The sequence below is a fragment of the Bubalus kerabau genome, chromosome 10 (genome assembly GCF_029407905.1).
Source record: "Bubalus kerabau isolate K-KA32 ecotype Philippines breed swamp buffalo chromosome 10, PCC_UOA_SB_1v2, whole genome shotgun sequence".
In the NCBI taxonomy this organism is placed as follows: Eukaryota; Metazoa; Chordata; class Mammalia; order Artiodactyla; family Bovidae; genus Bubalus; species Bubalus kerabau.
Window position 1 is genome coordinate 91503054 of NC_073633.1, and position 15727 is coordinate 91518780.

The following is a 15727-nucleotide window of genomic DNA, read 5'->3' on the forward strand; positions in this document are numbered from 1 at the left end:
GGATCCATCCCCGCGGCCCTTCACCTCTGCGGCTCCACGCGACCCCAGGAACCAGGGGGAGACAGGCCGACAAGATCAAGAAACTCGACAGCGCGGGGAACTGGGGGCGCTGCGAGGGCGGCGGAGGCGGCAAAGGGGGACCCTAGAAGTAGCCGGGCCCGTGCGCCACCCCTCGGGAGCCGCAATGGTTGCGCCCAGTGACGTGTTGGGCTCATTCATAAAATGCTGTTATAAAAGCGGTGGCTGCGGCGCCTAGTACTCCAACCGCATCTGCAGCGAGCAAGCTTAAGGACCTGACACAGAGCCGGCGGCGCAGCGAGCGAGCAAGCGAGCGACCGCGCACACCTACCCAGCTCTGCCCGGCAGCTCGCACCTGCCTCCGCCCCTGCGCCCCTCGCCCGGCTTTGACTGCTCGCGATCATGATGTTCTCTGGCTTCAACGCCGACTACGAGGCATCCTCCTCCCGCTGCAGCAGCGCCTCCCCGGCCGGGGACAGTCTCTCCTACTACCACTCACCGGCCGACTCCTTCTCCAGCATGGGTTCTCCCGTCAATGCGCAGGTGAGGCTGGCTCCGCTCCGCTGCGGGGCCCCGGGGTGGAGGGGTCACCGGAGAGGAATCACCGGGGAGAGATGCTCGGGAAGACGAGTCCGGGACTCCTTTCGCCGGGGGCAGGGAGGGAGCCTTGCCCCGGCCCGGAGCGGCCCTCACTCGGGAGCTTTTCCGAACTTTGTTCGGAGCGGCCCGCGAGCTTGTCATCAGAAGAATTGCTTCTTATTTCCCGCGGCAGGCTCTTTCTGAGCTGTGCCCCCCGGCGCGCGCTCGCTGACTGATCTCTGACATTAGCTGGGGCCAAAGTGTCCCAAAGCAAAAGACTAGCGAAGTAGAGCCTGGCGCCTCCGGGAGGAGGCGGCCAAAAGCGGCCATTCCGCCCCCCCGCCACCCCTCCCCTCGCAGCCTGGAGCAGGAAAGGAGGGGTAGGGGAGGAGGGTGAAGCAGGCGGGTGTGTAAGGCAGTTTCATTGATAAAAAGCGAGTTCATTCAGGAGACTCCGGAGCGGCGCCTGCGTCAGCGCGGACGTCAGAGATATTTATAACAAACCCCCTTTCAAGAGAGTGATGCTGAAGGGATAACGGGAACGCAGCAGCAGGATGGAGGAGAAAGGCACTGCGCTGCGGAATTCTTGGCAATAAAGGGGGGAGACCTTTCATTTCCGATGACGGGCGTGTATAAAGAAGCGAGCTGTCCATTGCCGGAGGGCTTCTCCTGCCTCTTTCCTTGCTGCATGCGGCATTGGGAACTCTGCTCATCCCCACCTGCTCGCTCACGTCAGTTTCCTCCTTCTCTTTCATTCTAGGACTACTGCACCGATCTGGCCGTCTCCAGTGCCAACTTCATCCCAACAGTGACTGCCATCTCGACCAGCCCGGACCTACAATGGCTAGTACAGCCCACCCTAGTCTCCTCCGTGGCCCCGTCCCAGACCAGAGCCCCCCACCCCTATGGAGTCCCTACTCCCTCAGCTGGGGCTTACTCCAGGGCTGGAGTCATGAAAACCATGACGGGAGGCAGAGCTCAGAGCATTGGCCGGAGGGGCAAGGTAGAACAGGTGAGAGTTCTTGGCACCTTCTGAGGGGGAGGCGGGGAACGACATTGTGGAGATGGGCAACATAGGGGTCAGAGTGAAGCCAGTGATGCATTGACTGGACACCCCAAATGGGAAACCCTGGCTCCAAGCCCTTTCCATCCTAGTCAGGCTCTGATAGTCTCACCCTAAGAAATGCCCTGATGTATAGTTTCTTCCCTAATAGGTTTCCATCTTGTGCTTTTAGTCTGGGCTCTTCTTTGGCTCTTGCTGAGATTCTTATTTTAAATGCAAGTCACACCCAGCTTGCAACTGCAGGTTAGAAATGGCTTCACAGAAGAGATGCCAGGAACTAGGAAGCTGCAGGAGCTGGTTTCCCAGGGGTGGGTGAATGAAGCTGATGGCAGACACTGTTACTGAATGCTGCTCTTTTTTTCCCTCCCCAGTTGTCCCCAGAAGAAGAAGAGAAAAGGCGAATCCGAAGGGAAAGGAATAAGATGGCTGCAGCCAAATGCCGGAACCGGAGGAGGGAGCTGACTGACACCCTCCAAGCGGTAGGTAGAACCCATGGGTCACTTCTTTTTAAAACTTAAGGGGAAACTTGGAGACCAGACGTAAGGGATCTGTGTTCTTGAGTCAGACCGTCTCTTATGCTTTCCTTTGCTCTCTCCTTCCAGGAGACAGACCAACTAGAAGATGAGAAGTCGGCTTTGCAGACAGAGATTGCCAATCTGCTGAAGGAGAAGGAAAAACTCGAATTCATCCTAGCGGCTCACCGACCTGCCTGCAAGATCCCCGACGACCTGGGCTTCCCAGAAGAGATGTCTGTGGCTTCCCTTGATCTGAATGGGGGCCTGCCTGAGGCTGCCACCCCTGAATCCGAGGAGGCCTTCACCCTGCCCCTCCTCAATGACCCTGAGCCCAAGCCCTCAGTGGAGCCCGTCAAGAGCGTCGGCAGCATGGAGCTGAAGGCTGAGCCCTTTGATGACTACATGTTCCCAGCATCGTCCAGGCCCAGCGGCTCGGAGACCGCCCGCTCTGTGCCAGACATGGACCTGTCTGGTTCCTTCTATGCAGCAGACTGGGAGCCCCTGCATGGTGGCTCCCTGGGGATGGGGCCTATGGCCACGGAGCTGGAGCCCCTGTGCACCCCAGTGGTCACCTGTACTCCCAGCTGCACTACTTACACGTCTTCCTTCGTCTTCACCTACCCCGAGGCTGACTCCTTCCCCAGCTGTGCGGCTGCCCACCGCAAGGGCAGCAGCAGCAACGAGCCTTCCTCTGACTCGCTCAGCTCACCCACGCTGCTGGCCCTGTGAGGGGGCAGAGAGGGGAGGCAGTGGGCGTGCACGTGGCCACTGCCTGAGGCGGCGCATTACAGAGAGGAGAAACACGTCTTCCCTCGAGGGTTCCCGTAGACCTAGGGAGGACCTTATCTGTGCGTGAAACACACCAGGCTGTGGGCCTCAAGGACTTGCAAGCGAGCATCCCCGTGTGGACTCAAGTCCTTACCTCTTCTGGAGATGTAGCAAAACGCATGGAGTGTGTATTGTTCCCAGTGACACATCTGAGAGCTGGTAGTTAGTAGCATGTGGAGCCAGGCCTGGGTCTGTGTCTCTTTTCTCTTTCTCTTTAGTCTTCTCATAGCATTAACTAATCTATTGGGTTCGTTATTGGAATTAACCTGGTGCTGGATATTTTCAAATTGTATCTAGTGCAGCTGATTTTAACAATAACTACTGTGTTCCTGGCAATAGTGTGTTCTGATTAGCAATGACCAATATTAAATTAAGAAAAAATATGACTTTATTTTCTAGTAGATAGAAATAAATAGCTATATCCATGTACTGTAGTTTTTTCTTCAACATCGATGTTCATTGTAACGTTACTGATCATGCATTGTTGAGGTGGTCTGAATGTTCTGACATTAACAGTTTTCCATGAAAACGTTTTATTGTGTTTTTAATTTATTTATTAAGATGGATTCTCAGATATTTATATTTTTATTTTATTTTTTTCTACCTTGAGGTCTTTTGACATGTGGAAAGTGAACTTGAATGAAAAATTTAAGCATTGTTTGCTTATTGTTCAAAGACATTGTCAATAAAAGCATTTAAGTTGAATGCGACCCACCTTGTGCTCTTTTCATTCTGGAAGTTTTCTAAGTTTCTGGAAGGTATTGTCAGAGACCAATTTGTCAAGAAGGGTAGCTCTTGGAGGGGACACACCCCTCTGTTTGATCCCTTATCAAATCAAGAGAAACTCTAGAGCTGACGTTGGAAAATTGTACAAACTCATGTCTTCACCTTGCAGAACTGCTTCTCTCCCTACAGATTCTGGGAATGGGAAACTGCTTTGCAATAGCTTTTGTGGGAACACATCTTCCTGCTTCTTTTTCTGTTTTGAAAGTCAAAGGGAGGGATATTTAAATCTGGCTGTGCTAGTACTAAACTGAAACGTCTAGGTCTTCCAGGAATCCTTTTAGCAAACAATTAAGCTTTGCATAAACCACTTTAATTTTTTATTGCCACCAGATCATGTGAAGGTTCAGTTCAGTTCAGTCGCTCAGTCGTGTCTGACTCTTTGCCACCCCATGAATCACAGCACGCCAGGTTCCCACCTTAAAGGAGAACAAACTGAAGAATGGTTAGAATGATGTTTTCTCAATATTCCATGGCTGGGATTAGAATCTTAGCTTCTCACTCATGACCCTATTCATCAGCCTGAACTGCCTCTTAACACTTGGTTTTTCTTTTTTAAAAAAAGCTTTCAACTGGTTGGAAAGAAAACAAAACAAAAACCAAACCCACAACTTTTCAGTCCTTCACTCTAACAGACATACATTTAGTTGTATTTTTTATTCTCAGAAAGAAAGCAAGGTTCTCATCCTATCCCTCAGTGTGTGTGCATGCACGTGCTTGGTTGCTCAGTCATGTTGGACGCTATGACCCTGTGGACTGTAGCCCACCAGGTTCCTCCATCCATGGGATTCTCCAGGCAACAGTACTGGAGTGGGTTGCCATTTCCTTCTCTAGGGGATCTTCCTGACCCTGGGATTGAACTGGAGTCTCTTGTTTCTCCTGCATTGGCAGGCAGATTCTTTACCACTGTGCCACCTGGGAAGCCTATCCTTTAGTACTCAATGCATTATAATTTCTGAAGTTTCTTTAACATATGCCTGACATTCAGTTTACACTGGAGGAAGAAAAGGCTGGCTCTGAGAATTTGAAAGAGATCTCAAACACTGCAAACAATGGTTGATCATTGGGTAAATAAAAAGTTACATAATAGCTCGAGAAGGAGAAGTCAACATGACTGAATGAGCTTTAACTTAGAAACTTTATCATCTTAATGAAGAACATGACCTTTGTCTGGGACACCTCTGGTAATGGGGCGCTTACACGCACAGGTACCAACCACAAAGAAAGGTGGCGCCTTCCTCTTCTGCTCTCTGCTATCAAGCGGGCGGGGACCAAGCCTGGAAGCGAGAGCCCAGGTTTGCACCCATGCGAAGGGGAAGAGAAGCTTCGAAGTCAGCCTTCTAATGCTTTGGTGATAATGAAAATCACTGAGTGGTTATGGGATGTTATACTCAGTCAAGTTGAAGGTTGTAATTTAAAATGACAGTTCCAAAAAATTAAATGACCTTTCTATTGAGAGTGGCGTTCTCACCTATGATCTCCCTGCTATTCACATAATACTTGACATTTGAAAGCAACGTGCTTTAGACTCTTAAGAGCACTGATCTCTCACACATCATTTGCATATTATTTTTGCCTGTCAGGCAATGATGAAAATGGCCTTAGACTTCCTGTTTGCTATTCGGGGGTAAACTTTCTGCAATCTTTGTTGTTGTCCAGTTGCTAAGTCTTATCTGACTCTTTGCGACTTCATAGACTGCAGCACCTTGGGCTCCCTTATCTTTCACTATCTTCCAGAGTTTGCTCAAATTCATGTCCATTAAGTCTGAGATGTGATCTAATCATCTCACCCTTTGCCACCCTCTTCTTTTGCCTTCAATCTTTTCCAGTATCGGGTCTTTTCCAATGCCAAGATGCTCTTGGCATCTGGTGGCCAATGTACTGGAGCTTCAGTTTCAGCATCAGTCCGTCCAATGAATATTCAGGACTGATTTCCTTTAGGACTGACTGTTTTGATCTCCTTGCAGTCCAAGGGACTCTCAAGAGTCTTATCCAGTACCACAATGAGAAAACATCAATTCTTCAGCGCTCAGCCATCTTTGTGGTCCAACTCACAACTAAATACAGAACTACTGTAACTAAAACCCAGATCTGAAATGACAAGAAGAGATCTGAAGGCAAGCAGCTGGCTCCCCTACATGCACAGTAATAATAACCCATGGAAGGAGACTTCTCAGATGGGAAAGGGAGGCTGAACCTCTAGCCCTGGATACCGAACACCTGGAGACCTGACTAATGGCCTCTGTCGGCCCCATGCTGATTGGAGAGGGAACTATGCTTTCTGCTTGACAGCACTGGTCTTGGCCTGGAGGCAGACCCTTCCTCTAGTTCACTATAGCCCAACTGAGATCAGGCTATTCCATAAACAAGGTCCAGGAGAGGACCTTCACATAGAGAATCTCTTTACTGGGCTTCTCAGAGGACCTATAGGTTCTGCCATAAGGTTGACATCCCAGTGAGCTCTCTGCTCACCATTCTTATGGGATCAAGAAACAAAAGGAATTCCCTTTCTTTTTTTTACCTAAAGGTCTCCTTCCACTTCCTCTTTTCCTGACTCATGATTCAACTCCCATGGAGGATGGACACTGGGAATGTCAACTTTCTTTTTGGAAAGGCTCTGAGCCCACCTGATCCCGACCCATACCATATGGCCTTACATTGATCTCAACAAAATGACTATTTCAGGGCATCATTGTTTACTGATACAAACGAAGCTTGTGTAATAGCAAGGGATGGGAGAAGGAGTCAAGGGGGTTGTTTTCTTTCACAAGGAGAATGTCTAATTTGCCCATCAAGCGACCCCCAGACCTGGATCAGTGCTTGGCACAAGGGTGTGCGCTCAGTCGTGTCTGGCTCTTTGTGACCCCACAGACTGTAGCTTGCCAGACTCCTTTGTCCATGGAATTTTCCAGGCAGAAATACTGGAGTGTGTTGCCATTCCCCACGCCAGGGGATCTTCCTGACCCAGAGAATGAACCCAAGTCTCTTAAGTCTCCTCAAGAGATTCAATCTGCATTGGCAGGCAGATTCTTTACCTCTGTGCCACCTGGGAAGCCCACCTGGCACATAGTACAGTGTTAACAAATATTTGCTGGGTGGATAAATGAATAAATTCTGCACTATTTCCACAAGCAGAAATATATTCCATGCATACTCTTTAAATCCTCCTATTCCAGGCCCTGTTACAATATGAAGCAATGGGGATTTCATAACTTCTATGTATGGCTTCAAACAAATACTCCACTTCCATCTTTGGTTCCTGGAATTCCTCCACTGCCCTCCTTGGATTATTTCTGCCAATTCAACTTCAAAGAGAATGCACTGCCGTTGTGCTTTCAGCTCCAAATTAATTTTAGATGAAAAAGAGTAGAAGAAAAAAATTATCTTTATGTAATAGTGGATTGTAGATGCTGCATCGTTTTTGCACATCCCTGCACCTTCTGTAATTATCAAAATTAAAGGCTAGCATTTAACAATTTGCTCTAATAACAGTAATTTTGTATCAACAACAACTTCCTATGTGTGAATGAAAGTAAATCAATTATGCTATCTTTAATTAGCGGACAAAATAGAGACAGAGGAAAAGTAAAAGCTTTCAGATGATTACTCTAAGGAAATCAGCTGAAGTTTTGATGTTTTCCAAGCTTACAAAAAAAAATTGAAAACAAAAATTCAATCTTTAAACTGTGTGTGAGACTTCTTCCAAACACAGAATAATCAAATTCCTCAAAAAATAAGTGAAGGGCTTCCCTGGTGGCCCAGTGGTTAAAGAATCCACCTCCCAATGCAGGGGACACGGGTTCCCTTGCTGGGAAGATTCCACGTGCTTCGAGGCAACTAAGGCCATGTGCCACAACTCCTGAAGCCCACGCCCTGGAGCCTGTGCTCCACAACAAGAGAAGTCCTTGCAATGAGAAGCCCACGTGCCAGAATTAGAGAGTAGCCTCCACTCTCTGCAAATAGAGAAAGCCCACACACAGCAATGAGGACCCTGTGTAGCCAAAAATATAATAAATAAATAAATAGGATAATACAAATGAGGTTTGGGCATCACTTGAATGCTGACTATCAGAGCATTTTAAATTGTGCCATTTTGCTATAAACATTAAAAAACTGCTTCTTGACTCCTCTCCAGTGATATTTCCTGTCCTTCTCTGCAGGCACTCGGCTCACCGGCCATTCTTCCATTCCTGACACAGAGCATGCAGGTCCCTGCTGCTGGGCCTTTGCACTTGCTGTCCCTCTGACTGGGACTCTGTCCCCAGGCTGGCTCCTTCCTATCAGTCAGGACTCAGCTCAAAGAACATCCCCTCCAAGAAGCCTTCCCATGTCATTGTCCAGAATAACTGCCAGAAGCGCACGCTTCTGCCCCGTGACTCTCTGTCCCATTACCCTGCTTTGTTTTTTTCACAGACCTTATCACTCTCTGCAACACCTTATTTATGTTTTCCCTCCTTTTTTTAAAAAAAAACAAACTTCTATCTTTTACACTGTCTGTAAGTCCCATGTGAGCGGGGACCTTTTCTGTCTTGATCACCTACCTCTCTATCTCCAAGGTCTATTTGGGACTCACTGTTAAATGAATGAAGGCAGATAAAGCCTACAAAAACGTCTAAAGAGAGATAAATAGACTTTAACAGTGATGATGAGCTGTGTTCGTCATAGATTTCTTCCAGAGTAAAAGAGTATGCCTTCTTGTTAAAAAAAAAAAATTCTTGGCAAGAGTTCTACAATATTAAGATGAGGAACTAGCTGGCTTGGGAAAGAATTTTAAGGGTACCAAAAAATACAAGTATACTGTATAGGTCAGTGACACTTCTAGACTAATGACAAATTGTGAAATCTGTTTCAATAGCTAATGAAGAATAAATGCATATGTGAATGAAAGTATCATCATCTTTAAAGAAACAAAACTATGTATTTCACTCTCATTGATATAAATCCATTTCAGTTCATGGATCCTAGCAGTTGGTGTGCAAAATTACAAAACTTACGATTCAGTCTGCATAAGAATAGAATAGTGTTAGCTGCTCTCATGGTCATTACCAACATCATTGTCACAGCTATCATTTACAAGAATATGCCCAGATCTGAGCAAAAGCCGATGGGAATAAAGTGAATTGACTACTGACGAATGAGTTCAAAGTCCCTGATGGGTGCTGACTGGATAGACTTCCCTTTTGCACACAAGTGAAGGCAACAGAAACAAACAGGTTTAGTTCATTTTAATGGGTCCACACACCCATTGACGAACTAATCTAAACAGCCTTTCCTTTGCTTTTCTTGAGCACTGTTCAGCTGCCCAAGGGGACAAAGAACAGAAAGGACTCTGGCCATTGTCCCCAAGGAGGCTCCCTGGGCTGATGGTCATCAGCTCTTCTTAACTAGTAAGGTGTTTTAACTTTCAGCTCTCACTGACATGGTGACGAGGTTTGGTTCAGTCAGTTGATGAAAGTAAGAATCCAGTGGGGTTTGATCATCAGTTACATTAGAAGCAGGCTCGTAGGAAGGAGGATCCTGCTAAAGCATATGGAGCAAAAGGCAGCACCTCCATCGTAAGGGTAAATGGCACTGGCCCCAGTCGCTACAGTGTTTACTTTGGGGAGCAATTTGTGGTCAGATCTACAGAAACACTGATTCATTTTCAGGCTTTTGAATCAATCATGACACTACCATTGCAGGTAAACTTATCAAAGCAAAAATGATAAGTTCATCTGGATTTGAGGAGTTGAATCCAACATAGCAGAGGGGCACAGAGCATGGACTCAGCTTTGAATCCTGGCTCCTTGACCTTGGGCAGTCTACCTCTCTTCTCTGCACCTCAGTTTCCTCACCTGTGAAAGGGGGATAATAATTGTATCCACCTCCTGGGGTTGTTGTGTGACTAAATGTATGGAGCTTATTGCAGTTCCTGTGCACACAGCAGTATCTTAGAAGGGTGAGTTATTATCTTTATAATTTAGGGGGTTGGGGGTCAAGGGAGAAAATATACACCCTCTGGAGCATACTTAGTTCAGTTGTGTGTAGGCTGAACCCAGACAGTGGGCTCCCCAGGTAGTGCTAGCGGTTAAGAATCTACTTGCCAGTGCAAGAGATACAACAGATTCTGGTTTGATCCCTGAGTCAGGAAGATCCCCTGGAGAAGGAAATGGCAACCCACTCCAGTGTTCTTGCCTGGAAAATCCCATGGATAGAGGAGCCTGCAGGCTACAGTCCACGGGGTCGCAAAGAGTTGGACATGACTGAGCATGCAGGTATGCACACATGCATGCCAGAGCAAGCAATGGGCTTCATATCATTCAATGAAAAGCTTCTGGGTGTCTATTCTGTATCAGGTGCTGGATTCATATGCAAAGACACAGTCCTGTGCTCATGGAGTTCCTGCTCGAAAGAAAGACAGATGAAGGTATTACACACAATGTGACAATGAAAATTTCCAAATGTGCAGGGGTTACGAGCAGGAAGGAATGGTGAACTCTGTCTGGGGGAATCTCCCAGAAAGTGACCTCTGAGTTGGGCTTCAAAGATGGATGGAATTTGCCAGATGAGCAAGTGGCAGGTGAAGGATTCCAGGCGGCAGAAGGATATACACTATAAAGGCACAGACTCAGAAAAAAACAGACTATAAGGTGCAGGACTAGGGGAAGAGAGGGTGGGAGATGTAAATTATAGAGGATTATACAATGTACTTATCAACTGTATTGATGACATCAGTATTGTAGCATCAAACTTGGGCGGGGTTGGGGGGGGAGTTGGAGATAGGTCAAGAAAAGGTAACTGTGGCCAGATCATGAAAAGCCTGGTGTTTACTTAGTTTAGTTGTGTGTAGGCTGAACCCAGGCAGTGGTGGAGGGAATCAGGAGGGAACAAGAGGTAATTAGGGGGTAGGACTGTTAGGACTTGGTGATTGAGTGGATGTGGGAGATGAGCGAGAGGGAGGAATCCAAGCTCACTCCCAGGTTCACCAGGTTTGACCTACAAGGAGGTTTGTGAGTCCCCCAGTGACTTTGTGACTCTGGGAAGAAAAGCAAGTTTGGGGGATAAGAAGGTAAGTTCTGAGCTGGACATGTTGAGTTCAAGATACCTGTGGAATACTGGGGGGAAGGAATGTGGGTGGTTGGAATTACATGGCAGAGGTTCTTTGATGTCAGTTTATGGAGTTTGTCTGGACGCATGCGGCTGGGATAGAACCTAGGATATATGTGTGTGTATATATATATATATATCTCATAGTGAATAAAAAGTATTTATTTTTTGATAGTGCTGGGTCTTTGTTGCTGTGTGGGCTTTTCTCTAGTTGCCACGAGTGGGGGCTACCCTCTAGTTGCGGTGTGTGGGGTCTCACTGTGGTGACTTTTCTTGTTGCTGAGCATGGGCTTTAGGGCACTCAGGCTTCAGTAGCTGTGGCATGAGGGCTCAGTAGTTGTGGTACATGGACTTAGTTGCTTGGCAGCATTTGGGATCTTTCCGGACCAGGGAAGCCCTAAGATATAATATTAATAATAGCCAACATTTCACATGGGCTTGCTATGTGCCAGGCTGTACCACCAGATTTGCTTTGCTAATCATTTTGCCTTTGGCAGCTGGCACACAATGGGCACACAATAATTATTTTCTTCAATGGATGCTCTCATTTAGTCCTCACAAACTTGCAAGGCAGGTATGATTAGGATCCTCACTTTATCCATAGGAAGATGATCTAGGAAAAGCTAAGTTAACCGAGGTCACACAACTGCTAAGGAGCAAATCTGAGATTTGAAATCAGCTCTTTGTGATGCTAAGACCAAAGTGCTTAACTGCTTTGCTAGAATCTTAAAGAAGGCTGAGCAATGAAGAATCAATGCTTTTGAACTGTGGTGCTGGAGAAGACTCTTGAGAGTCCCTTGGACAGCTAGTCAATCCCAAAGGAAATTAACCATAAATGTTCATTCGAAGGACTGATGCTAAAGCTGAAACTTCAATACTTTGGCCACCTGAGACTGAGAGCTGACTCACTGGAAAAGAACCTGATGCTGGGAAAGATTGAGGGCAGGAGAAGGGGCTGACAGAGGATGAGGTGATTGGATGGCATCATTGGCTCAATGGACATGAGTTTGAGCAAACTCTGGGAGATAGTGAAGGACAGGGAAGCCTGGGGTGCTGCAGTCCATGGGGTCGCATAGAGTCAGACACAACTGAGTGACTGAACAAGAACAGCAAGAATGTTAAAACTGCCCCCAAATATGTACTTCTAAGACCTGGGGTGAGACTCTCACCCCTCGAGACTGTTTCCTCTACCAAACCAGGAGTGGGATTCAAAAATCTCAAACCACTCCTTCAGCTTCAAAACACTGATGACATCAGACGATGACTATGGCAATGCAGTGTGAGGCCCACACCACGTCACTTAGGGTGGAAGGCCTGAACACTGTAGGCAGTGTCAAGTGGGACACCAGGCAGGTTCTAGGTACAGGCAAAGAGGGTAGATTAGGGTTTAACTTCCATATAACAAGTCACCACACATGGAGCCACTTCAAAACGACATGTATTCACTGCCTCACAGTCTCTGTGGGTCAGGAGTCCTGGCACAGCCTAGTTCAGTCTCACGAGGTTGCAATCAGGGTGTCAGCCAAGCTCATTCTCAGCTGAATGCTTGAATGGGGAAAGGTCAGCTTCTGAACTCATCTGGGTTGTGGGAGGACTTTATTTCCTTGTGACTGTATACCTAGGACCCAGCTTTTGACTGACTGTTGGACAGAAGCCACCCTCAGGTCCTAGAGGTTGCTCATAAGTTCCTTGCATTTGAGCTTCCTCAGTATGGCTGCTCACTTCATCAAGGGCTGCAGAACCTACTTGCTTGTGCTAGCAAGATGGAGATACATTGTTAAATCAACATAATCTACAGGTGGCTTCCCATTACCTCCACCATACTCTGTTGCTTAGAAGCAAGTCTCAGGTTCCACCTCAAGGGGAGGGAGCCATACATATTCCCAACATGGGCACCAGGAGGCAGGAATTATTGGAGGTCACACTAGGGTCTGTCATCCATAAGGGGCCACATTACCTGCTGAGAATTTGAAAGGAATTATAAAACCAGTTAAAGTTGGTCTGCTTTTTAGCTAAGGCCATGAACGGCAATTTTAGATATCATCAATGACAAAATACTCTTTCCTGAAAAAATCTTTTGTTGTTTGAAGTTCTAAACAGTTGCTGGGATTACTGTCAAGTTTTCATGATGCATTCATTTAAAAAATTCCTTATCCTGTAATGCAGTGTACTCTACATGGAAGTAAACTCCCAGTTATACTGACAGCTGGTCTCCAAAACATGGACTTAGCTACAGGCCTTCATTTTAAGATGAAGGCTGTAATGGTGCACAATCATTTGAGATGAGATCATTTTGGGTGCAGTGTGTGTCTGTGTCTCCAATCCTATGGTAGCACACAATACTGTTTTTAAGCAGCAGACCAGAAATAAACAAAGGTAACACCCATGACAGTAAAATCAGAGAAACTGAACTGGAGTTACTTCAGTTCTGTTATTCTATATGACCGCCTAGAGTTTTTGTGTTTAAAATTTTAAAACGTGAAACTGTGCAAACTGAGAGTTGTTTTTATTTGATAGATGCACATTTCAGTTAACACACGAAATATTTTACTAAATTTTAGTATCAATTTTAAAACAGAAAATCTTTTATTTTAAAACTTAAAAATAAAGCAAGAGAAAACCCAGTACATCAGTAATATTGTGCTATTTAGGAATAAAAATTAACAGCTAGCACTAATTGGGGCTCACAATGTGCTAGACACTGTTACACACACACACACTCACACACATTTATATTAGCTTATGAATACAGGCAAGCCCAGCTATTATCCTTATTTTAAAGATAATGTAGTCTGGGAGCACAGAACATTGTGGTCTGCTCAAGATTAGCCAACTAGAGTGGCAGAGCTGGAATCTCAGTCCGGGTCGGGTGGTTCCAACATCTGAATTCTTAGATTCTAGTAAAGGAAAACAAAAGACAATATCCCAAATAATCTTGCAGGCCGAGGAAGCCCTTCAAAAAAGGACAGGAAAGCTTCTTCTCATCCATGACGGCTTCTTTCCACTCCTGACTTGTCCCTGCCGGATCCTGGGCTGAGGGAGGGCCGGCTTCCCAAGGACCTGCCAGAGAGAATTCTCTTTCCGGGTCCCCTCTCCACCCTCTGAACACCCTCGCCGCGCCCCGGCCCTCCTCTGCCAAGCCCAGGTTTCTGCTGGCCCTTCCCAGCTTCCGGCCCTTAGCTCCAGGCCAGGTCGCTGGGTCCAGGCGGTGCCAGGAGCTCTCAAGTCCTCTATTTACTGTTTGGTTTCCATGGTGACACGTAGGCGCCGTCAGCGCCTTCCGTCATCAGCCCCGCAGCGCGGTCCCCCACCCGGCGCCGTGACGTCTGCCCGCCGCTTCCGCTCTGCCCATATTTGGCTCAGCCGCTGTGCGGCCCGCCGGGAGGAGGGAGCAGGAGGAGGCTGGGAACCGGACTCCGTCCTCCTCCTCTCTCTCTCACCCTCCCCGCGCTTTCCGTCTCTGGCCACGCCCCCGTACGGGTGCTGCGGACCCCTGGGTTCCAACCCCGCGACCCTCGGCAGAGGCAAGGGGTGGGGGCGACAGGGACCGCGAGGGAAGGCGTGGATGATTGATTGACGAGCCCCGGGGTCCCAGACATTTCTCGTCTCGTTGAGACTGCAGCCCAGAGTTGGGCTGTCTCGTCTGTTTTGGGTTGGGTGAGCTGGGATCATGATTTTCTCCCTCTGTGCCCGGAAATCATGGAAACAGCCATCCTTAGCCTCTGTTTTATATTTTATAGGCTTGAACTTAAAATCCTCGTCCCTGGCGCAGTGGAAAGCTTTGAAGACCGAGGTTCTGGGAATCAGTGTTGCCCCTGGGGGGACAAATGACCTTGGGAAGGTCACTTTCTTTTACTTAGCCTGGTAAAATGAGCTTTGGGGGGTGGGGCGCAGCGGCGTCAGGCTTGGGAGGGGAGATCGCCTGCATCACCTTTTAGTTTTACAGTAGTTACGGGCGGGGGCTGGGGGTGGGGGTTCGGGGAATGGGGGGTGGGGGGAGGCCGGGGGGCAGTGCATGACATAATTGGAATACCGGTGAAGTTCTTTGAGGACCCCCTGCAATTCTGACCCCCGTAGCAACTGGGTTTGTGCGTTTCTTTGCGCCTTGGTCGTATGGGCGCTTAATTAACTGTTGCTCACCGCTTATTGAATGAATCCCAGGCAAATTACTTTCGGATTTCACCTTCATAAATCCAGACCCCCGCAATTCCTCTTACAGGCGGAAGGAGGGATATTGCGGTGATGATTAATATCGCACAGCAGGCTTGCTGATGTAAAGCGACTTGCAGATGTAAAGGGCAATAAACATTCCTGGGAGGAATCCAGAGAGATTCCAGAAATCTCGGAGGGAGCCGTGGGTGTGTGCCGCCGGGCCAAGAGGGCGGGGGTGGGGCGGGCAGTGCCGCAGTGGCCACTACCCGGGAGCCGACTGCGGGCGTGGGGGCAACTCTTCAAGATACTTGGTCCTGGCTACCGCCCTCCCCCGCCACCCCCCACCCCCCGCCCATTGCTCAGTTCCTCTAACCAAAGGAGTGTGTTTCCGAATTTCAGAGCTAGAACGCACATCAGATACTATTGCTCTAATTCAGCCTTTCAGTTTTACATACCGGGGACTAAGGTTTAGAAAAGCTGATTCACTCCTCCAAGTTTGCACAGGTAGTTAGAGACAGATAAAAGCCAAAATTTCTGGCTTCATCTCCCACCTCCCCTCTAACCCCCTCTGCTCTTGTGACTTCAGGACCCTGTTGCTTGGCTCAGATGGTGGAACGTACAGTAAAGCTGAATACCGACATCAGAGCTCCTTAAAGGGTGCCAGTGGCATGCCTCTTGTCCCACACAACCCACAGCATGACAT

The 15727-nt window shown here is 47.8% G+C and overlaps 1 protein-coding gene across 1 annotated transcript; it reads left to right on the plus strand.

The window, feature by feature from the left end:
• Positions 1-243: 243 nt before the first annotated feature.
• FOS (Fos proto-oncogene, AP-1 transcription factor subunit) lies at positions 244-3713 on the plus strand. Its single transcript, XM_055538689.1, has 4 exons — positions 244-561; positions 1358-1609; positions 2032-2139; positions 2263-3713. Exons 1-4 carry the CDS (start codon positions 421-423, stop codon positions 2902-2904), a joined length of 1143 nt encoding a protein of 380 aa, XP_055394664.1. The 5' UTR covers positions 244-420; the 3' UTR covers positions 2905-3713.
• The last annotated feature ends 12014 nt before the right edge of the window (positions 3714-15727 follow it).